The sequence below is a fragment of the Leptonychotes weddellii genome, chromosome 3, assembly GCF_054177405.1.
Source record: "Leptonychotes weddellii isolate Sample4059 chromosome 3, ASM5417740v2, whole genome shotgun sequence".
Taxonomy (NCBI): domain Eukaryota; kingdom Metazoa; phylum Chordata; class Mammalia; order Carnivora; family Phocidae; genus Leptonychotes; species Leptonychotes weddellii.
The window spans coordinates 53,446,062-53,473,190 of record NC_138371.1 but is presented as its reverse complement, the minus strand read 5'-3'; the positions used below and the strand labels follow the sequence as shown (position 1 = coordinate 53,473,190).

General features: G+C 34.4%; 1 protein-coding gene across 3 annotated transcripts in view; it reads right to left on the bottom strand.

The window, feature by feature from the left end:
• Positions 1-6,419: 6,419 nt before the first annotated feature.
• SP3 (Sp3 transcription factor) overlaps positions 6,420-27,129 on the bottom strand; it is an 81,257-nt gene continuing 60,547 nt past the window's right edge. For all 3 annotated transcript variants that reach the window (XM_081814154.1, XM_081814155.1, XM_081814156.1), the window contains 3 exons: positions 17,058-17,250; positions 11,289-11,485; positions 6,420-8,167 (listed from right to left, as the gene is read on the bottom strand). In XM_081814154.1, coding sequence (XP_081670280.1) covers positions 7,851-8,167; positions 11,289-11,485; positions 17,058-17,250 — 707 coding nt within the window. In that variant the 3' untranslated portion in view covers positions 6,420-7,850. The remainder of the gene's footprint in view (positions 8,168-11,288; positions 11,486-17,057; positions 17,251-27,129) is intronic.

Genomic DNA, 27,129 nt, shown 5'->3' with positions numbered 1-27,129 from the left:
TGCAAATACCAAAAAGGCAAAATGGTAAAGGATTCAAGTAGGTAATTCCCTTCAGAGGGAACATGGATTGTAAACTTAGTGAAAATATGCTCAACCTCACCAGAATACAGGGAAATGAGAATCAAAATCATGTTATTTCACATCCATCATGTGGGAATATACGGCAATACTGGGGGTCTGCAAGAAAGGGTTTCCCCAATTTGAAGTTGGCTTATGCACCTGACAGGCTGATCAATTAGGGGTACTTGGTTTGGAGTGGGGGTAGGGATGCAGGGGAAGAACTGGAGAGAACAGGGCAGACACGAGGCCTGGGGGCAGTAATAGCCTATACTCCCAGCCCCTGGACGAAGTGAACACCATGGAAGACAGCTAGTTGGGCTGGAGACTCCTTTACAATATTCGATTCAAGAGGATGGTCTACTGTGTAGAGGCCTCTACAGTGAGAGGCTGTGGGGAGTAACGTACCAGGGCAGAGGCTGAATGAGAGTTGAAAAGGTGGAACCTGTAAAAAAAACCACACATTGTTTCTGCTACACTTGACAAATGTCTGCTTATACCTACTGGTATCAATTTCTTTATATATATGTGGCTTAGGTTTTCCGATTCCTTTTTAACTTTACACTTACTTTTCTCCCAAAAATCATTTTGTCAAATTTCAAAATAAAATTGCATTGTTTTTCATTGGAAAAAATATCTGCCAAGGCCAATGGTTAGAGAGGGTATGGGAAAATGTGAACTCCTATACACTGCCGGTAGGACTTAATTTGGTATGTACACTGTACAGATCAACTTGGCGATACTGATAAACTTGAAGATAAGAATATTCAATTGGCCAGTAATTGAAGTTCATGATACATACCTCAAACACACAAGTACACAAGGAAATGTGCCAAGTATTTCATTGCAGCATTGTTTATAATGAAAAATCTTAAATAACCGAAACGTGCATCAACAAGAAAATGGAGAAACTGTGATACACTTATTCAATGAACTTATTCAATGAATTTTAAATGAATACTTTAGAGGAACAGGTGTTCACATGGATACATCTCAACATGAGTGAAAAAACAAGTCTCATAAGGTTAATCTACAGTATGATACCATTTATATAAAGTTTCAAAAACATGAAGCTAATCCTATATATGCATATATATAAGCATATAAAACCATTCATGGTATCATTCTGATTAACATAAAAACTGAGAGCAGCAGTTACCTCTGTGGGTAAAGGGAAGGAAATAGAATGAGAAAGGGCTGTATGGATTTCACTGTAGCTATAACTTTTTAAAAAGAAACAAGCAAATGTGTGTAAAATATTAAGACTGTAAAAGTTGGATGGTGGATACACGGGTATTCATTTATATGGTTTTCCGTATTTTTTTCTCTATGTTTGAAATGCTTCATAATAAAAAGGCACAATACAAATAATAGCAATCTTGTTAATGTTTGCTGACAGACAACTAACTAGATCAAAGTGGATAAACACATTAATACAAGACGCGGATAATTATTTCCAAGTGTAAGAAGAGTATTCATTGATTCCTCCAAGGCTTACATTTACTTAATACTTAGCTATGTGTCAGGCACTGTGAACAGTGGTTTACATGCATTAACTTATTTCATCTCCTCCATTACCCTGTGACGATAATGCTACTATTATTTTACAGATTAGAAAGCTGAGGCTGGGCGTGGAATGATAAGAGTCCGAGGTCACACAGCTAGGCCGCAGAGCCAGGACATAAACCCAGGAATGTCTAAGTCCAAAATCTGTGCACTGTGTTACAATGTGAAAAGTTTCACCTTTATTAAATGATTCAAGATGAAAAAGCCACAGAAATTTACCAAGAGTAAAAATGGGAAAGAGGCAACTAACTCAAGATTTTTAAGGGATCAGGGTGTAAGGAAGACTCGGTAACTGGGTATACACAATTAAAAGTGAGGCCTAAACCGAACCTGAATTTGTATAATGAAAATATAAAGGGAAGAACATATGGTGTGAGACATTAACAATAAAGCTGGCGTTGGCAAGAAAACCAGAATTCCTTAACCCCAGATACACAGCCCTTTCATAAGAGGAGTCCTCAGACTGCAGGTAGACTTTCAGGCCTTTTAATCAGTTCCCTTGGGTACATTTGACTGGCCCTTCAAGGCTCACCCTTTCTGACTCACTCAGGCTCTATACTGTTCTCCCGCATCGAAACCTGACTCATCTGGCACTACGATGACTTTTTGTGGTATTTTTACAGGATCAAGTCATCAACTATTTCAGACCACTGTATTTTATGCAAGAAGGAATTTTATCGCAGATGTTTTAGTTGGGCATTTGGTAGCGAGTAACAGTCTCCCAACCTTGAGAACTAAAGGTGGAAGGGGAGCGGCGGGGGGGGGGGAGTCTCTCTGTAAGGTTTTAAGGGTATCTTATGGAACCCAGGAGCAGCAATGCAGACAGGCACAAAACATTGGGGAAAAAAGTGCAGTTATCAGCAATCAAGGCAGCTGTTTTCATCATCTTTTTCTTCTAAAGTTGTACGGTCTCTCATCTTTGCTGGATCCTCTTTCGCTTCACATCCATGTTCCAAATGCAGCTTCCCAGGACATTGGTTTTCCAATTCCAAATTCTCAGAAGAAATCAACTATTTGGCTCAAACGTCCACCCCTTGTCCAATCCTCTGAATAGCTCCTCTCTGAAAGTGGCAGAAGTAATCCTCAGAAAATGACACAAAGTTGGGCAGACATCCTAAAAGTTATCTACTGTAACATTTCCTGTATTTCTGTTGTCTATTGGAGGCTTAGACTTTTCTTGGGAGAAATAAGCTGCATTTCTCAAGGTTGGAACCACTGACTGCTAAATTCAATCAAAATGAACCAAAGATTCTTTGGCTAGTTCTTAGGAATGTTAAAACAGGGACAGAATTCTACATTAGGCTGTAATTTCCTTAAGACGACACTTTTCTGTGCTTCAGTCTTTGCTTATTTCCCCTTTCTGATGGGGCAGTCACTTGACATACTGTGCACCAACAATTTAGATTCTATAGTTTTCACTTTTTTTTTCATTTAAAAAATGCCCTCTTTCTGAAGGAGGAAATCAATGCACGAACCATAGTCAAACAATGGAAACCCCCAAACACTGGCCCCCTTACTACAGAAAAATGAAGTCTTCGGAGTTAGTAACAGATGTGGAGGGAGAAAAAAATGAGTTGCTGCTATAAGCTAGAGACACTATGTTAAATGCTTACATTTTAATCCTCACAACAATCCTATGAGGGATATCACCGTTAGTTATCCCTTTTTTATGGATGATAAAAATTGGGTTTTAAGAACATCAAGTATGTTTTCACACATCAAGTATGCAGCTTAATATGGATTCAGAAGAGAAGCAAGGGACTTAAAAACTGGGGAGTGGGGAAAGGCTGAAGGAAACAAGAGACCTCCCATTCAGCATTTTCAACACCAAAAAACTGCATTTAAATATACCAAAAAACTGCATTTAAAACTGCATTTAACATCAAAAAACTGCATTTAAATTTAAAAACTGACGAAATGGTAAGAATACATGACAGCATATGCAGCTCTTTAAAAATTTCAATTCCAGCTTAGAGGTCACTTAAATTTTTACTCTTATTTTAATATTTATCAGTATAAAAATGTACCACTATTATGAGAAACTTGAACAATTTTCTTTCCTGACTCAGCATCTGCCCTTCTGCTCTTTACCACCAAATTGAATATGCTATACTTGTTGTCCCCAAAGCCTCTTCTTTCTCCTATGCTCTCAACCAGTCTTTCACCCAAATACTCTCATCAACTGCTTACAAAGATCAGCAGGCAACTCCTTATTGCCAAAACCAAGAGCCTTTTCTTGCCTTTCATCCAACTTAACCTCTCCACTGTTTAATGTTCATCACCATCGTGACACTTTCTATGGTTTCTGACAGCCTCCTTGATGACTCCTCTTTCTCCCCCAGTTCCCTAAGTATTCCAAGGTTCAGACTTTAGCTCAAACATCCCCATGCAGTGTTTCAACAACCTGGATTTGAATGAGAGCTAATGTGCATTTTTCTAAGAACTACGATTCCTAGAAATTTAGGAATCACTGGTAAAGATTAAATTCTGAACTCCTCTGCAATTTGACTACCCTCCTCCAACTCTCACAACTTCCCCTATCATGCGTAACAAACCACACTGTACCTTTGCTGATGCCACTTCCTCTGCCTGACTTTCCCAGATTTCTCCATGCAGTATTTTCCCTCCTCTACATTTCTACAGCACTTTGCATCTGCCGCTAGTATATATTTACCACAACGTATTTGATTATATACAAATCTGTCCAAAGGACCAAATCAGTATCTTTGTGTCTCCAACACGAGGAGGTATTTCACTAAAATACCAAATCTTGTTCCCAAGATATCAACCAATTTGTTTTGTGCTCATTATCAGACAACAAAAAGACTTCCTACTCATTTATGACAAAAAGTTTTAAACATACTATTTAGTGAAACAAGTAGTTTTTACATTGAAAGCAATTCTTACCAACTTAATTAAAACTAAAAACCAAATTGTCTGATAGGGTAGCACAACCAACACATCAACTTACCTATCTTAAAACCAAATGTTATTAGTAGTAATAATCATGAAGTTCAAACAATACTGAATACAAGATTTTTAATAAAACAAGAACTTTGGGATCATGAGAGTAGTATTAGGATTTGAACTATTAAGATACTAAGATGCTTGCTCTTTTTAAGTGATTCTAATCCAGGAGTGTTTATCAGAGCCACTTAAGGAGTGATGACAAAACACACATATATTCTCCATTCCCAGAAATGTCGAGTTAGTAGGCCAAGAATGCACCAAGACCTGTGGATGTTTTTAAATGTTCCCAGCATTTTCTGATGAACAGTAATGGCTAAGCACTATTTTCTATGATGTATGTTTGACATGCCTTCAACTTATGCATACATGTATTATTACTATTTAAGCATTTTCACTACTTTGAAATATCTTAAGCATTTTCACTATTTTGCCCAGTCACTTACAGGGCACCCAACTTTTTGCAATAGGTGTATTCCTTTAAAGCTTTATGTGCTTTTTGGTTAATTGAATTACCTCTCAAAGTCATTAAGTCTCAAGATAAAGAAAATTTTCTTAAGTGATATTTTCTTTAAATTAAGGTATACAGAGTACAGACATCTAGCTCATTAGATGAGTATGTTCTGATAAACAGCAATTATTTGCATGTAAATACACTGAATATACACTCTAGCCTTCATGAAAATTAAGCAACTGATGAAACACCTATTAAAGAGTATACTTGCATTAATATACTCAATACTAAGATTCTGTAACTAGAAAAAAATCAATATATTCAGCATTTTTAAATACTTCCTCGGGAAGCCTGCTTCTCCCTCTCCCACTCCCCCTGCTTGTGTCCCCTCTCTCGCTCTGACTCTGTCAAATAAATAAAATATTAAAAAAAAACAACACTCTATAAACTTACTGTAGAATTTCAATATTATTTTAAAACATCTCTACTATCACACTCTAAAAAGATTTTTAATCTCCTGACTTAATGGGTATTTTGCTCAAGTGAGCAACCCTCTCACATAATCCTCTTCACACATCCTCAATAGTGAAAAAAATTCTAAAAATTATCTGAAGGAGTTTGAAGATTCAAATTCTAATCCTTGTTAACTTCAAAATAATTATACATTCCATTAATTTCTATAATTCAAGTAATACTTCCTATTGCACATCACAAGCTTAAGTCTCGTATTTAGGAAAACTCTGCCTGTGTTTTTATGTGTATCTAGAGTTGTCCTATGCATTCAAAGATATTACTGACAGTGTCAGATTGGGCCTGGAAAAGAGACAATGGAAATCTTAATCTTTACCCCCACTGTACACATGTGGAAAGTAATTGGACTTTTAGTTTTAAAATATCTAAAATAAAGTCACTGTTAACTTCTCCCTTCCTCTTACTGTTTTTATTAAACATTAGACATACATAAACCCGAAACATAACTTTCAAATAATTCTTGCCATGGTTTACCAAAACATGTTACCATTTTCAAGAATCTTCATGTAAATTCAAGTTTTTAATAAATCAAAATATTCTGCACTGCTTTAACAAGGGAAACAAGGTTTGCAAAATGACATTATTACAATTAACATGAATCAATGTGGACTTAAGAGTTAAAAGATTTTTTCAAGTTTTATTTAATAATTAGTTCATTCTCAGGTGAAAAATTAGTAATCTGTTAGTGCCCCTACTCTTCCAAGTAAATGTATCTGCTCACAATAATTTTAGTGTCTGAAATCAAGAATCTGTGAACAAAAGGCTAAGATGAAGAAAATAAACCACAGATTTTTCTTACCCCATACCACTGCAAATATTTTAAATGCACAGGAATACAACAAACTCAAAAGAAAAAAAATAGTGTTTTATTAACTACCACACTGTTATAATACACTTTAAACGTACAATAAGGTAGCCTTTAAATTTGAGGTGGTCTTAAGAATAACAAATGAACAGAATTCCAAATTTTTGAAATAGGTGAACTGCTGCAGTTATAGGTATACATTTAGGAAAATTGTATAGCTCTTACAAGACCAGCAATGAAACTTTATTTTGTACATTTTTTTAATAATTGAAAATATAAACAATAATTAAAAAATAAAAAGAAAATACAGCATAATAAAAAAACATACATTTCTCAATTAAATGTACTGGATACATATAAATTTAAAGGGAAGAAGCAAAAAAAGGAAAATGGTTGATATTTAAGTGCAGACTGACTACCTAGACAAAAAAAAAAAAAAAGACTTAAAAAAATATCATAAACCTCTAGTTTTCTATGACTAATATCCGTATGGTTGGAGTATCGTCACTATGGAAGTGATTTTGTTATGTTTGCATATGTTATACTTTACTGGCAATTTACATGATGGCTTTTAAGGCCCTGGCAGACATATGGTTTTTGGAAACAAGATTGGATAAAAAAATCACTGCTAAGACGCAATACACCTTATTTTTTTGGTCCTCCAATATTCAAGAAAAGGGATAATTCACTGTAACATTTTCTTACCACCCAAATGCCTCAACCTATACATTTTAAACTTTTTTTTTTTAAACATTGGTTATATTGCCCAACTTCGTTATTGAAAGAATATTAACAAGACATTATTTTGGCAAATTAAATCTTAAACATGGCTTTTCAACAGGATTTAAAAGGTGACTATCCCTAGAGTTCCATGTTAAAATGTAGTTTTCAAAACCTTACAAGAGTAATGCTTAAAATATTGTACATAGTTAACCTAATTAAAATAATTAGCTTCAAAATGACAAATTGATAAGCTAAGTAAAGCCTACACTATGTAACATTTGCTTGGAAACTTGATTTGTCAGTTATGCATAATAAAAATTCCAGTCATCAAGAAAATTACAAAAATTTTTTTTATCATAACATGATTTCTTTCACCCACCAACTTTTTTTTATCTTACAATAGATAAATACCAACATGTTCTCATTTTTACACTAAACCACACAGGATTGATGCATTTGGTTAGACTACCATTCGCATTGTTAAATTCAATTTTCTCTTTATATAACTTGGTAAAATTTCATTTCTTCTAGATTCCAAAAGTACCTACAAAACCCATGCAATTTTACCATTTTTAATATACTATGGAATATCATACAAAGTAAGGCATTTCAGTGTCATGTATAACCAAGTTACTGTCAATCCAAAAATTTTTGCACATCAATAAAAAGATATCTAAGAACTTAGGAACAATATTCTTCTCACTACTGTATAAAAATAACCACAATGAATAAGTATTTGTGTAATATTTACTCCATTGTCTCATTTCCAGAAACTGTGACAAGCTGTAAAGGTATTTCAGTGTTGGTAAGGATATCTTGATTGCTGGTGGTGGAAGTATTAACAGTTCCTATCCCTGAAACAGAACCTTGTTGAATATTTGCAAGGATAAGTGTTGTTCCTCCTGCAGTAATCAAAGTATCATCTCGTGCAGCTTCCACAGATGCCAGCACTGTACTGCTAGAGTGAATACCTTTTTTATTCTGATGTGTTTTAATATGTTTGGCAAGGTGGTCACTTCTCATAAAGCGTTTTGAACATTCTGGACAAACAAATTTCTTCTCACCTGTTAAAAAAAAAATTGTTACTCAATTTTTTAAATTCAACATTAACAGACTGATCATTTGCTGAGAAAGAAAGCCAACCTAACTGACAGGGACAGGAAGCAGAGTTCAACTAAAACTGTATTAGTACCATGAGCTGCCCTTGCAAGATCTCTCTCTTAGAGTATTTTCCCTCAAAATAAATCTGTCATCTTTACTTTTCGATGAGAAGCGATCTTCAAATATTACAGACTGATACTCAGATGAGACTTTAATCTTTCAACTATGCCAATAGTTTTGAAACATCTGTTACAAGAAAGATACCATACAGCTAAAAAATGACTAGAGTGTACTGTTATTTAAGATATTATTAACATGTCATATCCATGATAACTAAACCTTCAACTCTTAAATGTGAATTCAAGTAACTATGCAGAGTACTTCGAGATTAAAGCAAAAACACAAGCTTGAGGTCCATTAAGACTGAGTAATCCCAGGAATAATGGAGATGGCTAGATGACTTGATTTTAGCTGGAACAGTCAAGAGCAAGCCTGATATATCATGATATTAAAGTTAATTTAAGACCCTGATGCCTAAATTTATTTCCCAGCATGAACGAAATACGTTTTTTAAATACAAAAGACAGGCTGAAAGTCTATTTAATGTTGGAGACCTACTATGTAAGAGAGTTACTGGAAGGTCAAGCAAAAGGCCAATCTAAAGGGAATCCAGAGAGAAATCAATCAATAAACAAATCTTGTATTTTCTTAATTTCCTTCAAAATTCTTACCATCTCGTTCCAGCACCTCCACCCTAAGTAGGTCTTCACCAGGCTTCATGCCTGATCTATGCTCTGATGACACCTTAAGTCGACTTATTCCCTCTCCAATCCAATAAATCAATGCCAGACAAATCTTCTTGAAATACCAAATTGTATTACAGTGTAAAATTCCATCATTATACTAAGTGGTATGGGAATACAAGCGTAACTTGCGGATAACTAACTAGTTTAAATTCTCTACTGCCTAACTTAATAGGACCTCTTTGTGGCTCAATCCTACTTATTAACAGAAATGTGCTACATAGAATCTCATCTTCACTCATGGCAAATGGTCTCTCACCTCTTCTATTCACATACTGTTCTATTCTTCTGGGAAAGTATTTCCCAGCGTTTCTCTTGGAATTAATCCTGAAAGATGCTCCATGGAAAATGGCACATCAGAGGAAGATGGGAAATGCTACGCATACTTCATCTCCCCACTCAGACATACAGTCTTGCTAACGTTCAATTAAAGGTCCTAAGAGGTGCTACCCTGTAGGTACTTGTGGTGACCCTGTTTAACCAAGTGTTTGCCACATTCATTTGATCAGATTTTTTTTTCCTTTCACATTATTCCTTTTTATATGCTGCTGATCAAATTCCACAGACAAAACTTCTGTCATCAGGCCATCTTAAAGTCTACTATCCCAGCCCACTGCCCAATAATCCCTTACTATCCCAAGCAGTAATGATCTCTGCCTGTGAGCATACTTAATCTACTCTCCTACACTGCTGCAGTTTCAAACAGTTTAATAATAAGCTCATCTACCTACCGACCAAGTGAGACAGAAAATAAAACAAGTAGAACATGTAATATATATACTACTACATACTTCACAGGTTATTTTGTATATTTAAAGAGAACGTAGGAGGTGTGAAAGCAGAGTCAGAGACAGCTTATTTGCCTAATCTAACAGAGAACCTGGATTTGAATCCAGATCTAGGAGACTTCAAAAACCAACACGGTCTTTCATTTTACCACGCTTCTTCCTTCCAAGCTCTCTAGTGACTGTAAATATAGATTTTTCAATTCTTCAGTGTTGAGCATAGACTGATGAATACCTTGACCATTATATGGTAGCAAGAGAAAACTATCTCTAAGATATATTAAGTTAGGATTTAATTTGTGTCATTCCTAGGCTCTTTTCACATAACCACACAATACGGTGTATAAACAATTAAGTCTTTCCATCAATAACATCTTGGTTAATCCTCAATGCAATGTTTTTTGCTTACCTCATAGATATTAAAACGAGAAAAAGTGAAATGCTTGAATTTATCAGAAAAAAAGGAATTATTCTTTATTGTAGTATTGAGGAAGAAGAGTAAGAAAGGTCAAGAGTAAAAGCAGACAACTAATTTAAAATGTTAACATAGGGGGTGCCTGGGTGGTGCAGCCAGTTAAGTGGCCAACTCTTGGGTTCAGCTCAGGTCATGATTTCAGGGTCATGAGATCGCCTCGCATCTGGCTCCGCGCTCGGCGAAGAGTCTGCTTAAGATGCTCTCTCCATCGGGGCACCTGGGTGGCTCAGTTGGTTAAGCAACTGCCTTCGGCTCAGGTCATGATCCTGGAGTCCCGGGATCGAGTCCCGCATCAGGCTCCCTGCTCGGCGGGGAGTCTGCTTCTCCCTCTCCCGCTCCCCCCTCTTGTGCTCTGTCTCTAAAATAAATAAATAAAATCTTAAAAAAAAAAAAAAAAAAGATGCTCTCTCCATCTCCCTCTGCCCCTCCCCTCCATACTCTCTAAAAGAAATAAATAAATAAAATGTTTATTATGTTAAAATGTTAACATAATAAACAAGAAAAGCATTAAGTGTGGCTTAAGACATTCAATGATGTTAAAGCAAAACAAAAAAAGCTAACTAAAAAAGGGGGGGAAAAGCAGCCCAAATAAAATAAAATGTTATTTTACAAGGTAAGCCATATTGGCTTATTTGGAATTACTGTTTCTTTTACTTTTTCAAGATTTTATTTATTTATTTGACAGAGACAGAGAGAGAGAGCACAAGCAGAGGAAGCGGCAGGCAGAGGAAGAAGGTGAAGGAGGATCCCCTCTGAGGAGGGAGCATAACGTGGGGCTTGATCCCAGAACCCTGGGATCATGACCTGAGCCAAAGGCAGACGCTTAGTGACTGAGCCACCCAGGGGCCCGGAATTATTGTTTTTACATTGGTATTGCTGAAGATAAAAAATGGATTAACTGGTCATATTTTAAAAGATACAGATCAGTAAAGTATGCTTTAAAAAAAAAAAAAAAAAAAACTTCAAGGTAGTATGTTGCCCTGTAATTCATTTTTGTCTGGTAAAAGTAAATATTAGTAACCTGTATGTGTTCTTCTGTGCCTCTGTAATTCATCACTTCGAGTAAATCTTTTACCACAGAACATCCAGTTACAAACAAAAGGGCGTTCCCCAGAATGCCAACGCAGATGAGCTCTCAGATGTGAGGTCTTCCCATAGACTTTACCACATCCTGGTATATGACAAATGTGTTGCTTCTTTTTCCCAAGATTGGTACCTCTAAAAAACACACAAAGAATAATATATACTTATATGAAAATATTCAAATAAACATTACCACTTATATCATATATTCCCGTGTTGAATTTCAAATAGAAGACATTATCACCATGAGGTCAATCAGAAACCAAGACCATTTAAAATCAATTTAAATAAAAATTTGTATGTCTCAAACATATAAGTATTACATATTAATTTTACTTCAGAATTAATATGATTGCTGTCCAAATGTAAATATGCTCAAGAATTACATAATTTAAAAGGACATTTCATAAAGAATGTATAAATAAAGCTTTTTATTATTCTGTCAGAACCATTCACAAATTTGATGCATAGGCCCAATCCACCTTATGTTAGTTGTATAAGAAACTAAATGGTCTATTCAAAGTCATGATGTCGGCTAATTTAAAAATTAAATTAAAACCAAGAAATGACTGCAAAACTAATCACACGTACAATTAAAAAAAAGATAGGCATCTTAAGCAGACTTTAACATGACTTAAGCGTATTTATTCATATATTTGTATAGCCACACCCTGAGTATACACTGACTTGGAGAAAAATCAAAGGAAAAAATCTAGACAAAGCTATTGTCTCAGCTTCCCTTGAAATAAATATAAATCAAAATTATCTTTACAATTAAAATTCCCTTCATATTAACCATGCAAAGATATCCCAAATTATATACATCAGTGATATAATAAAAATACAGTTCTCCACAGCGCAAAATTTGACGTTTGTTACATTTTAGTATTTGATATCAAGAACAAGGTTTGGGGGATATGTGCTTATTAGATGAATGAACACAAGTATTTTGGCCTAAGTAAGAAGAAAACTTTTTTGATTCCAGAACTGATATTCAAATAAGTATTAAACACTATAGAAAATGTTATTACTCAAGCTCAAAAAAAAAAAAAATAGGCTAGTTACTCAATAAAAATAAATGAGTTCACAAAAAACATGACATTTTAGACTGTCAAAATCATATAAACTTTGCAATGTTTCTGAGATTTTAAAAAAGGTACATTTAAGAACCCCGACTTCCCCTCCTCCCACAATCTCACAGTCTAGGTATAGCCTGTGAACTTTCCATAAGCCTGCAGCAAATCCTCCTTTATATATTATACCTCTCGTTTTTCAAATTTTACTGGAAAATGCATATTTCCCCACATTTATATTTTAATGTACTCACACTCAGTAGCATGTGAAATTGCCATAGGACAAACAGTGCTAAACGGTGCAGTGCTGGCTGTTAGATGCCATAGGTGTTCTGAACAGGGAGACATCAATGTGGGCTCCAGTAGTTAGAGAAGGCTTCGTGGAAGAGGTGGGTAGGATTTAGATAGAAAGGAGGGAAGGCATTCCAGGCAGAGGAATAGCATAAGTAAAGACAAGGAGGAGTCATGCTGTTGTCTTAAGGGCAAGGACGTCATAATCTAACACAATTCTCATTTCTGCTCCAGTCCACCCCCAATTTCTACAACTCTTTTCCAAGAGCTGAGTTGAGTGAAACAGGTTTTTCTGGCTCACCTGCAATGCCAAAGTATTAACCAAAGCCAATATTTCCATTTAATTTAGCTTTTAAAATTTATTTTATTCTTAAACAGCCCTTAGAAAAAGAGCAATGTTTGTGATTATTGGTGTACAAACCAATTTTACATATTGTGTTCACCATAGCAATTTCACAGAGAACCCAATTCAGTTCACTCTTGTACTCATGACTTCTTGCCTCTATGCTAAGCATACCACTCGAGTGAATTGATGTGCTTTTATAAACTCAAAAGTGCTATTTTACTAACTTAGCAAAATTTAGCTTGAGAGCACTAACAAAGCACAAGATTGTAATAAATTACAGTAATGAATCTGGGTTCTCAAAGAACCAAAACGCCCAGGAAAGATTATTTTCAACTGAATTTAAGAAAACAAGAAATACTCTTTGAAAATGGGATAGGCATCTAAGAAAAAAAAATGGGGACAGGGATGCACACAAATATATGTAATGTAAGGGAAAAGCCAAATACCCGGGTCCAAGTTTCTATTTAAAAAGGAAATTTTATTCAAGATAATATCTATATATGCTAGATATGGATTTATGGCATGTGATATGAAGGAAGAGAACTGACTTTCTCAACAACTAAAAAGATAATAACAGATTTGGCCATAAGTTTTCTTCTTGATTTACATAATCAGACCACTAATACCTATCATACAACCTAGAAAAAACAAACAATTTTAAGTTTCTATTCCTGATTGCCTAAACTTGTTCTCAATAACTTAACAATGCCAAGACAGAGTGACACAGAATAAATAAAGCTAATTCTCAGTATGGGAATTAAAAGTTAAGTATATCAAGTGCTTTCTTTTGCTTGGGATGGGAGAAATGAGACACCAAGTGAAATGCTGAGAAGAAAATTCTTAAAATATGGATCAATGTTTAATCCACACAAAACCCACATAACAATAATGCCTTTAGAATTTACTTTACTTTATTAAAATTATTTGTCTCTCCCACTAGAGTAAAAAGTTTCTGAAGGCTAGTTCTGCTTAATAAATATTGGTTAAATGCCCAGATGAATATAATTTTAAATATTTAATTATATTTTATATTTTTTATAAATATAAAATAATTTTACACCTTGCTCAAGAAGGTAAACAAAATTTTGTTCTCTAAAGTTGTCACTTTATACACACATATACATGTACACGTGTGTGTATGTGTGTAAAGAATATGGCTAAGGAAAAAAGGCCAATATTCTAAAATTTTTAAAGTACTCCCTATTTCACCTTTGCAGAATACTTTGGAATGTTCTGGATTTACTATATGCTATGCTTCTATTAATTAGATGCAGCAACTGTCAATGACACAATTGTGCCTATCATGTATGTTAGTTGAAGTTTGTTCAAATTAGCTCTAAGAAACAATACAGTTTTTTCTTAAGAACTTCAATTTTGATTGCTTATAATAAGTTTAAAAAAAAAATTCACAAAAGTTCTAGAAAAAATTTAAAGTTAAGTCTCCTTATAAGGTATTTCATAAAGACCGACCAACTAAAAATTTTGTGCATAAATTAAGTGATAGAACTCTTCTTTTACTTGTGTTAACAATGCATTATGCAAACCACTGACAAAGTTGAAAGACGATGTAAAATGAGGAAAAAAACATCTGCATATATGACAGTTAAACACACAAACTGTTAAAAGATTCACAAAAGACAAATAATTTACAACAGAAATCTTAAAATGGTAAAATAACATACCAAAAAATGAATCTCACAACGTAACAAAAAATATACTAAATGAAACAATAATGAGGAATTATTTTTTATCTGTCAGATTTTAAAAGGTATTAAAAAATGTAAAATCCGGGGCGCCTGGGTGGCTCAGTTGGTTAAGCAACTGCCTTCGGCTCAGGTCATGATCCTGGAGTCCCGGGATCGAGTCCCGCATCGGGCTCCCTGCTCAGCAGGGAGTCTGCTTCTCCCTCTGACCCTCCCCCCTCTCATGCTCTCTCTATCTCATTCTCTCTCTCAAATAAATAAATAAAATCTTTAAAAAAAAAAAAAAGATTTATAAAAAAAAAATGTGAAATCCATTGTTGGCAAGGGTGTGGGAAAGCAGATACTCTCATACAACACTGGTAGGAGTATAACTTGATACAGATAGAAAAGCAGACAATTCCCTTTGATCCAACAATTTCATTTCTGCCAACTTACACTGATGAAGTAATCAGGCAAATGTGTAAAAATGTATGTGTAAGGATTGGAATGACAATAATAAACGCTCAAAAAAGATATTCTTATGCATCCATACAATAACAGAACAGCCATTAAAAAATTGATGTAGACTCTATACAGACTTGGAAATATGGTCACAAAATTTTTCAAAATAAGAGCACAGACAGGCAAAACAGTAAGAATAAGATGATTCCACTTTAAAAGTATGTAAAATGTGGAAGGATATATAAAAAAATGTTATAATGGTTATCTTGATAGGGGATAAGTGTGGTATTCTTTTAACATTATTCTGTGTTTGAATTTTTATGTGCATGTTTTAGTTTAATGAAAACAAATCTAAAGGATTTTCAAGAAAATGACAAGTAAAACATAGGCCAGTCTTGACCCTCAATTAGATTTTTTTTTTTTTTGACCCTCAATTAGATTTGACTTTCATGAACAATGTATCTGAAAGTTATTCTAAAAATGAGAGTAAGTTTCAGGAAAGTTATTGCCTAACCAAAATTCCACATTTATTTATTTAAATTGACCAAAACATTTCAAAGAATAAATATTTCAAACAATTAGAATAATTACCAGTAAATACAAATACCTAAGGATCAGATGCAGAAGCAAATCCACTTGTGAGGCAGTAAGTACAGTATAGTGGTTAAGGCTCTGGAGTCAGACACTGAGTCCAAATCTCACTTGCGTGTTGCTCTTAAAAGTCATTCAACCTCTCTGTGCCTCACTTATGAGACAGTCTAAAACGGTCTAAAACTCTCAATGTTAGCAGTTATTAGTCATTATTACCATCACTGCAAATGGACTGGCCAATGTGCATATCAACTAATAGCACCAACTCAAAGGTAGCTAGAAAGGCTATTTCTAATAGATGAAGTTCATTAACTGAATTAATAGTATGTTTCATCTAAATTTAAATAGTGTTTCTGGGAGAGATGTGCTAAGGCTTTTCACTAGGACTGGGGATTTGATCTCTATGTCTTTACAGTGTTCTATCAGTTTTTGCTCTATGTATTTCAAAGTTATGGTGAAAACTTCGATTAAGAAACCTACCCCTATTTATCCATTTGATGATATTCACCCTAATCCTTCATCGCTTAACAGTAACATTGCTATCCAAGTTTTCTTGTTAACATTTCCCTAATATATCTATTTCCATCCCTTTATCTTCAACACTCCTGTGCCAGTTTGAGATGTTCCTTATAATCAACATAAGGCTGGATTTCGTTTTTTAAATATGATCTGAGTTTCAAGTTCTTAATCATCCACATTTAATATAATCAGTAATCTCTTTTTAGTTTTTCCTGTCATGTTATTCTGTCTTAACATTTATTTTTTTTAAAGCACTAAATTGAAATACTACAGTTCCACTTTTTAAAAAAATTCCATCATTAGGCTTATTATTCATTTCTGTTGAAAATAGAAAATGTTTAGAAAATGTTTATGCTTATCAACTATTTCTGAACTTATTTTTATATAACTGCTATTCTCAAGCTAAAAATCAACTTTATCTTATTTAGGCAAATCTCATTGCTGGTTTGCAAATAGGCTAATTTCTGGTATGGGCCTATTAAATGGCATCTGCTACATTTTTTTTTTTTAAGGCAAATTAAGTAACTTTAATTTTAAAAAAGGCGTTTAGATCTAAAAATTCTATCTTATATATTTTGTTCTCTAACTTTTTCTGCCACACTCATACAGACATACACACAAAATGATCATGTAATGAATAAGTTCCCATAATTAAGTGATACAACATGCAGTATTTCAAAAATTAGGGTGATGATATTAGCAGCCTAAAAAAAAAAAAAAGAGTATGTTTCATGTGTGCATACCTCCCACCACCTTCTTTACAGTTGGGACAGGTGCAAGCTACCCTCCGAAGTCTTTTTCCTTCTTGATGTTGTTGGTCCCCTTCTTCATCTACCACCTGTACTCTTAAATGTGTTAGATCATTGGTATTCAATGTAGAATCGCCACTGAGCTGCCACTCTTCAGGATCAGGTTCTTCTTCCTTGATCCTAATATCTAAAGAAAAAAGCAAATACAGATGAGAAGCAGCCCACTGGCCCAAAAAGCATGAGATCTGAGCCTCTCTAAGGTAAAGTGAATACTATGTAAAAGTCAAAACTCATGTTTGTGGAACATAACCATTGGTCCTTATTGTGACTTATTCTTTTAAAACTATTTCTATTTTATTCTAAATATCAAAGAATTCAGCCAAAAAAGGGAATAAAGTCAGCATGAGAGCTTGCTTTTTTTAAGAAAAACAATTTTTTTGAGCAAGCTGAATCATCAATTCTGAAACTTCAATTATATATTGTTCAACTAGTCAATAAATCCAACAATCAATTCAGATTAGAACAAATTCTAATGCCTTAAACCTCTTTTTCATAACCTGTATCAATTAATCATCCCTATCTATAGGTACTATGTGAATGCAAAAGAAGGGGTCATTCACTTGAATCTGTTACTCACAAATTTAAGCTTTAAATTAAGTCAATCATTACTAAAATATCTACAATAGCCATAACATCATGGTGGAAAAGGGTACAGAACTATGAGACAGTTTCTTTTTTCAAGGAGTTTTATTACAAACCAGACTGGGAAACAGAATGAGGATGCAATGGTAAGGAAGAGTGGACATGGCAGCAAGTTATGCCATTTTCTCAGCAGAGCCAATCACCTTTATTTATACTGATAATAATACGATATCATTTTCTATGTGAAACTAAGATGTTTTTTCATCTCAGAAAACTTTTTTAAAGAAACAATACAGGGGGCGCCTGGGTGGCTCAGATGGTTAAGCGTCTGCCTTCGGCTCAGGTCATGATCCCAGGGTCCTGGGATCGAGTCCCGCATCGGGCTCCCTGCTCCTTGGGAGCCTGCTTCTCCCTCTGCTTCTCTCTCTCTCTCTCTCTCATGAATAAATAAATAAAATCTTAAAAAAAAAATAAAGAAACAATACAGGATTTAGAACAAATACTGAATATAACCATCTTTGGTAAAACAAATTCTTGTAGATTTTTACTTCGACTTATGTAAACTAAAAATCTTTTTTTTTTTTTTTTAGATCTAGATCAGTCACTAATTACTGGGGCAAAAACAGCCTTAAAAAATCAAATGTGCCTAGTAACTCCTGAATTTAAACTAATAAAAACTAGAATATATAGCCAACAATCAAGAAAAATGCCTCAAACAGTTTAAAACGAGTTTATTTTATCAGAATAACCACAACTAAGATTCAGGCAGGAAAGAAGGAAGAAAGGGGAGTCTGGCCTGGGCAACAGGGTAGATAGTTGTACCATTCACTAAAACAGGAATACTGGAGAAGGTCCAAATAGAGGTAAAGAAGGACAATTAATGAGTTCAAGGTTCAAGACCATGGAGTCTGAACTGTTCATGAGACATACAAGTAAAGAAGTTGGACCTACAGCTCTGGAGCTTAAAAAAAAAGAGGCAAGTGCTACAGATACAGAAATTATCAGTATAGGGATATTGAGTGGCTCAGTCGGTTGAGCATCTAACTCTTGGTTTTGGCTCAGGTCATGATCTCAGAGTTGTGAGACTGAGTCCTGCATCAGGCTCCATGCTCAGCGGGGAGTCTGCTTGAGATTCTCTCTCCCCCTCTTCTGCTCCTCCCCCGACTTGTGCACACTTGCTCTCTTAAAATAAATATATAAATCTTAAAAAAAAAAAAGAAAAAGAAATTCTCAGCATATATACAGTGATGAAGTCCATCCAAAGAAGTAGGTGAGATCACTCCACAACTATAAATAGAATGAGAAAAAAAGTAGCCTATGAGGAATACAAACATTTAAGGAACCGGCAGAAGAGGAGGAACCTGCAAAGGAAATTAGTATCCAGAAAAATGTGCTAAATCAAAGAAAGCAAAGAATGTTATTTCAAGAAAGAAAGGAAGTAGTCAACATCAAATCTTGCAGATAAATGAAGAAACTAAACTAAGAACATGGGTAAGAAGTGAGAAAGTGTTTAATATAAAGTACAGGTAAGTTTTTCAAGAAGTCTGGTTTGAGAGACAAAAACATGGCAGTAGCTTAATGGGACCAAAGAGGAGAGTTAAGGGGAGGAGTGTTTTGTTTTTAAAGACAGGAAAAACCTGAACATGTTTAAATGCTTATGAGAAAGATCCATTACAGACAGGTTGAAAATACAGGATTGAAATCCCTAAAATGTGAGGAAGGGATGATAAGCCACAGCACTTACAGGTTTAGCTAATGGTTTAGCCACAATTTCCTCTATTACATGAAGTAAGAAAAAATACAAGCATATTCATTCGTCCAGTAAATAATTAGCTACTATGTGCCATGAACTGTGCTAGACTCCAGACCCAGAGAGAATTCGATGACTGGAAATTAAGGGAAAATTGGTTTCTCTTTCCTCAGTGAAAGGATGAAGAATTAAACTATGTATAAAATTCCTCCAAATACACAACATAAATGAGTACTGACCTCTGTTCCTTTATAATCGGATGTCCATCTGCATCACTATGACAAAATACCTAAGTAACTTGCAAAAACATTGCACAGTACTAGCCTTATCAGTTAAATAAAAGACATAATATATGGATAACATATATCCAAAGTTGGGTAAGTTTGAAGTCCACAAAATGAGGAATTTTATCAGATGTTTTTAAAGCTGCTTGTCTTACATTATTGTGACAAGACAGCAAGTAAAAAGGACAAAATACTAGTATCAAGAATGGATAAAGGAGTCTAGAGAGAAGAAAAGTTTTACAGACATAAAGAGAACAAAAAAAGCAACTGATAAGAGAGGGCAACTTGACCGAGGGGATGAGGGTATTATAGCACATTCCTGCTCCTATTGCTAATTCTCTTACTGGAACCTACAAAATACGTTTAAATAATGTGTCATGGACATGAATATTCACAACACAGGACATAAAACCTAACATATAAATTGAACACATCTGGTCCACCTACCAAACTTTCTCCTTGCATCCCTCTTAGTTTTACAGCATCATAAGCCACCTAATTGCTCAAACTATCAACTCTAGGTGACTCCTGTCAGTCCATTCCCAGCCTCTCATCTCCCTCTTTTGTCAATCCATCTTCTCCACAGCTTCCAGAATTTTCTTCCTAAATAAGAATCTAATGGCATCACTTTCCTGATAACCATACTTACACTAATTCTCTATTTTCTACAGTATAAAGACCAAACTCATTAACTTGATATTCAAGAATGTTCTCAATCTGGCCCCAACCTGCTCTTCCAACTTCAGTATTAAAAACACTAAAATTCTCATCATTTTCAAAATATATGCCCTTTGTCAATGACACTCTTTGTGTGTGCGTTTTGCCTAGACTGTTTCCTAGTTCTTTTCTTTTTCATCTAACCTCCATTTATTCTTCAAGGCTAGTTCAAATATCATCTCCTTTATATATACTTATGGTAGTTAGATTTATTGGCTCATACATCCCTTTAGATAATAAATGCTTCACTCCAGGGTGCTCAGAAAATACAATCTAACTAAATGAACAAACTTTCCCTAAGGAGGAACTTCCAATATAGGTAATAATCTACCTGGAAAGACTTTGCCCTCTACTTTTCTATGCTCCTTCTATCTGCAAATAATACATAAAGAGATTTTTTATAAGATTAAGAGTCATTTCATGGGGACAGGACCACAAAGTGCTCACTAAAAATAATAGATTAATTGCCCAACAAGTGTTACACCAAGTTTTAATCACTTCACTTGCTCATACACAATCTGGGGTATTTTAGAATCTTAATGATAATAATAATGAATCCAATAAATCTGAAACAATTCCCCTTTGCCAACTGCATACCATTTTAATTACAGACACCTTAAAAATAAGTCTCCAGTACTAGGTGGTCAAGGTTACATCTTCCTCAATATCTTAGTGTAGATGTTAGGAAAATATTTTTTACTGTGCTCTATTTATTAATGTCCTATATGTGGTGCCTACTTATTCTTAGAAATCTACGATTTATAAAGCTCAGAAAAAGGGGAAATAATAATCCATTAAAATGGCCCACACAAGTATGAAAGGGTACACATTATTATTAGGTATCAGGAAAATAAAAATTAATATCACAATGAGATATCCTACATACCACCTAGACGGCTAAAATTCAAAACAGACCAGGCCAACTGCTGGCAAAGTAGTGGAACTGAAACTCCCACACTACTGGTGGGTGTGTAAATTGGTATAACTTTGGAAAATCTTATAACCATATCTTCTAAAACTAATCCTATGTATACCCTATATCTCAAGCAATTTTATTCCAACAAAAATGCATACACATGACACCAAAAGTAAAAAAATTCACCCTAAAATGAAACAATTCCAATATCCACTAGTATTGGAATGGAAAATAAATCATGATATATTCATTCATACAATGAAACATGTTATGAAAATTAACAACCTATATGCAACAGAAACGAATGTCACAAACATAATTTTAAACAAAAGGCTCACGCGCACGTACTTTCACTCTCTCCAAATTCCATTTATATAAAGCTCAAAACAACAGGTAAAACTACTGTATGGTGACTGCCTACCTTTAAGAGGGGTAATGACTGGGTACAGGGAGATTGCTGGGTTGTTGGTAGTATCTTATTCTCTTGATCTGGGTGGTAATTTTTCCTAGGTGTTCATTTTATGGAAATTCATCAAATTATACACATATGATTTTACATATTTCTGAATGTATATTCAATATACTTACACTCAATATACTTATATTCAATTATACTTCGATATAGTATTATTCTAAATAATTTTTTTTCAGTAATCTATAGGAGATTACTTAGGAATTCTGTGTCGGTCAACTTCTTTTGTTGTGGTTTCATCTCTAGTTCCTATATAATCAATTGTAACACCTTCCCCCAACATAGGAATTTAAAACAAAACAAAACCCTTAAGATGAGTGTGCTCCAAAAAATAAGTCCATAAACTGATGTTTAGAATATAATGTTATTCACTCAGTAAGTATGTGAATGACAACAATGTGCCAGTCACTGTTGTAGGTTCTAAGGATAAAACAGTTAACAAGAATGAAGTTCATACCTTTATCAAGCTTCCTTTTTAGTTGGAAGAAGACAGAACAAATAAATACATCCACAGTATTTTAGGTGATAAAGGGTTATGGAAAAAATGGTAAAGAGAGGCAGGAAGTAAAAGGAGTGAGGTACTGGCTATTTTAGAGTGGTCAGAGAAAACTGCCTAGAGGCAAAAAGATCAAGTATGGTGGAGGAAAGTATTCCGGGCAGAAGGAAAAGCAAGTTGGATGTATGCTTGGTGTATTCAGGGAAAAGCAAGGAGGCTTGTGTGGCTAGAATGAAATGACTATGAATAAAGTATAGTAAGTGATAAGATCACAAAGGTAAAAATATGGGGGAGATAAGAATATATATGAGTTACACATTGTGTATTATCTCATAGGCCATTATAAGGACTTCACATTTCATTCAGAGTGAGGGAAGCCACCAAGGGATTAAGAGTGGAGGGGTGATATAATTTAAATTACATTTTTATTAAAATAAATTCAAGATCACTCTAGCTACTGCACTAAAGAGACTGCTGGGAGGCGAAGGCAGAAGTAGGGAGACTAATTAAATTAGGAAGCTACTATATAATTACCAAAGCAAAAAATGACAGTGGCCTAAAACTAAGGTGTTAATGAGGCAACAGTAAGAACTGGTCAGAGTCAGTAAGTATTTTGTAGGTAGAGTCAAAGACATTGCTAACAGGGTTTTTTGTGAGGTGTGAGAACAAGAAAGGAGTTAAAGACAATTCTAAGAGTTTTTTCTTGTGCCATTAACTGAGATAGGGTAGACCAGAAGTAGAAAAGATTGTGGGAGAGGGGTGCCAATCAAGGACCCATTACTGGATATGAAAGTTTTGAGGTGCCGAAGAAAAAACCAAGTGATGATGCTACTCTGGCAGTTGGTGGGTCTGGAGTTCAGGCAAAAGTATGGCCTGCAGTTATAAATCTGGACATCATCAACATATACAGTTGGCTATTGAGAGTGACCTGGAATAGAGTACAGATAGGAGGAAACTCTGGGGCACTTCAAAGTTAACAAGTAGAAGAGATTAAAAAGAACCAGCCAGTGAGACAGAAGGAAACTAGTACTCAGAAAGCAAGTGAAGCAATCATTTCAAGAAGAACAGAATCAGAGATGTCAATGCTTGATAAGTAAAATGAAGACTAAGAAATGACGTTTGGATGTAAAAATGTGGTAATCACAGGTGATCTTGACAAATGCTGTTGCAGTAAAGAAGTTAGGATGCAGCCCTGCCTAGAGTAGATTCAAAAGAATGGAAGATGAATTGGAAACAAGTATATACAACACTTCCCAAGAGTTATGCTGGGAAAGCAAGCATTATAAAAATGTCACTGAAATTCCTAAGCTAGCCAACAAAGGCAGATTTAACATGTCTAGTAGCAATACATGTATAATATACACTAGCAATATAAAAAATGAATATGCTTATTTAAACATGATTTTGGGTACATAAGGAAAAACAAGTTTAAATGCCAAAAATTTAAGCAATGCAAATAGATTTGCATACACACTTAAGAACTTTATAAACAGTACTATTTTTTTAAAATTGTATTTACTCTCTACCTCAAAATGTTTAAATTTCCTTTTTATCTGGCCTGGTATATCACAGTACTATCTCATGATTATGGTTGTTTTCAAGGCCTACCCTAATAAAACAAAGGGATACAGAAATGAAAAAAATTACCTATGTATCTGGGCAAGACTTGAAGGAAAAGAGAGAAAACAGGGACTTTAAATGATGAAATACACACGACATAGACACACACATGCGATATGGTTACACAGACTAATTTTCTTGTGTAGCCTATGGACAAACACAAAACTGAGAGAATGATACAGCTGAACATGTTATTAATACACTTTAAGTGCAGAAATACCAAAAAAAGGAGAAAGAATGTGACAGAAACAAAATCTCCTGGGGTACAGGAGTGTGGTGAGGGTTTAGATGAAACTAACTTCCCATAGCCACCACTATATAGCACTGTTGACTTTAAAGAGTTTGGCTGCTTTTGTGTATTAGGAAGATAAAGCCAGCCAGCGGTCTCCAAATCTTTCTGACTGTACGGCACTATTAGTAAAGCTGTGAATAGGGAACCCATAAATATTAATTAAGCATATACACTCTAACTGATTATAAAATATCGTAAAACACAAATACATATAAAAGATAAACAATTTTAATTTTATTGTTAATTACGATAGCTCAACATTAGGTAATATGTCACAACAAAATATTTAGGGCAAGATTCAATGTTATCAATAGCAGAAAGGGACTACTCTGGCACTTTCTTGTTGTTCAGTGATACCTTCATTTTCTTTTCTAGTCAATCCATGGTTTCTTTACATGGATATTAAAGTCTGCTCTGAAGGTTATTCAGTTCAAACCAGAAAATATAAATCCATTTAATTCAAGCTTATATAAACAGCAATATGCAGCAGGCGTGCTAAAAGCATATAAAAAGTGAGAGAGTGAGCAGGCTTAGCATATGTAACACAAACATAGCTGACATGGAATTAATGAAGGCACCAACGGTAATCTGTATAATCAATGTTAAGCATTAATAACTCAGGGCATGCCTAGATTTCTATTAAAAATATTATGAGAAAATGCTAAATGCTTCCTCCTAAGACTATCTGGCTAATTATTTATCAATAGAGCTAAGAGAATACTTAAGATACATTCTTAACTGGTTTATCAAGTCTGGAATATGCATATTTAATTTAAATAACACTAAATATGAATTACAGTACTGTTGATAAAATGAGATATTCTCCTTTATCAATAGCATATCATTAGGATTTTGTTGGTCTTATCAAAGGCTTTCATATTTTCTGCCTTCAATTTTTTAAGCCCTGATGAAATTACTTCATTTGATTCTAAAGTTTATTTTACATTTTCCCTTTAATCAGTTTCACCTGCCTTAAAAAAAAAATCACCTAAACAGAATTATAGGATAATCCTACAAGATCTCATGTATTATTTTTAATTAGATTTTCACATTCATAACAATTCACATTCCTAAGGACATATCAGAGCTACCAAGTCTTTCTTTTCCAATTTTTCTTTCAAGGAGAGAGTTTTCAACTACAGACATGGATTCTTATAAATACAACTTCGTTAACTTAATCAAAAGAAGTTAATACTTTAGGGGATAGTTATAAAAACAGAATTTTATTCCTTTACCTATTATAAACAAAATATATATACATGAAGCAAATCTCTTTCCCACAAACCCTATCTCCCCAGATCTGGATTGTTATTCTTCTGTGACTGCTCCCTTCCCCCTATTTAAAATTAATCTTTAATTTCATCTCAACTATCTTTTTTTAAAGCCTCCCTTCTATTTTTTTATAGCAGTTTTCCAAATTATCTTCAAAGCTTTTCTACCTAATTAGGAGATTATACAATAGGATTATTCATCCTAGTAAATCTAAATAATAACAACTTTTTACAGGATATACACACACAGATGTAAACAATTAGAAATAACTGATTTTCTAATATGCCTTATAGAAGACCTCAGTTATAGCCACACCACAAATATATAAGAAAAAGGCCATGCGACAATTAACACACTGTAAAACTTCACTTTATTTCATCTGAAGTACTAGGTAAGTCTCTGTTAAGGGAGCAGTGTTCTATCAGATGATGATGATAATAACTAGCACTTAAGATTTACTTGTCAGACACCACTGTAAGCACTTAATATATATTCCCCTACTTTCTACATAAGAAAACAAGGTTAGTAGTTTGAAGTAGTAAGAAAGCACATAATTGAAAATGGATAGAGCCAGGATGTAAGACAAAGAATTATGCAAAACATACTGCAAGTACTGCTAAAAACCAGTTCTCTACCAGGGTTAGTTCCCAGGAACAGGAGCTTAAGTTAGCCCCCTAACATATGAATATGTAACTTTAACTGTAGTATGATCAAATCAAATTAATGTGACTTAAAATCTGGGGAGGATAAAGAAAATGTTGTGTATACATACAATGGGAATATTGTGCAGCCTTAAAAAAGAAGGAAATCCTGTTACATGCTATACAACATGATGAACCTTGAGAACATTAGATGCTAAGTGAAATAAGCCATTCACAAAAGAACTAATGTATGATTCTTCTAATATGAAGCATCTAAAGTAGTCAAAATCACAGAAACAAAGTAGAAAGGTGGTTGCTAAGGGCTAGGGAGTAGGAAGGGGAGAATGGATACAGAATTTCAGTTTTGTAAGATGAAAAGTTCTAGACATCTGTTGCAGAACAGTTGTGAGTATACTTAACACTACAGAACTGTACACTTAAGTATGTCAAGATGGTAAATTTAATGTTACGTGCTTTTTACCACAATAAAAAAAAATCTGGAAAAATCTCCCTTGTTGCTTCCCACCATGGGGGACTTCATTTTAGGAACCTCACAGATAAAATCTTCAATGTCACATACAAGAAATTCAGAATAACTGTAAAGGAACACATCAATGTATTACCGCAGACAGTGTTCCTTCCTAAGCCTCCTCCCTCCCCACCCCGTAAGTTTGAGAGACTAGTTTTCCTCTCTCCTTCAGATAAGAAAAGACTACTTTAAAGTTACTCTAAAGTTTAAAAAAAAAAGATAAAGTTGTTCTCCACCACTTCCCCAGGTTAAAATACTAAAAAGGATGACAGTTCCCAATAATCCTTGACTGGTAAGAAACAACAAAGTGATTTGTTACAAGCAGCTGTCACAACTCTCACTATTCAAATCTTAATAGTACCAAAACATTCATCCTAAAAGTAGATTCAATTTTTGGATACAACTAAAGATGAACTGAAATAACATATTATGAGT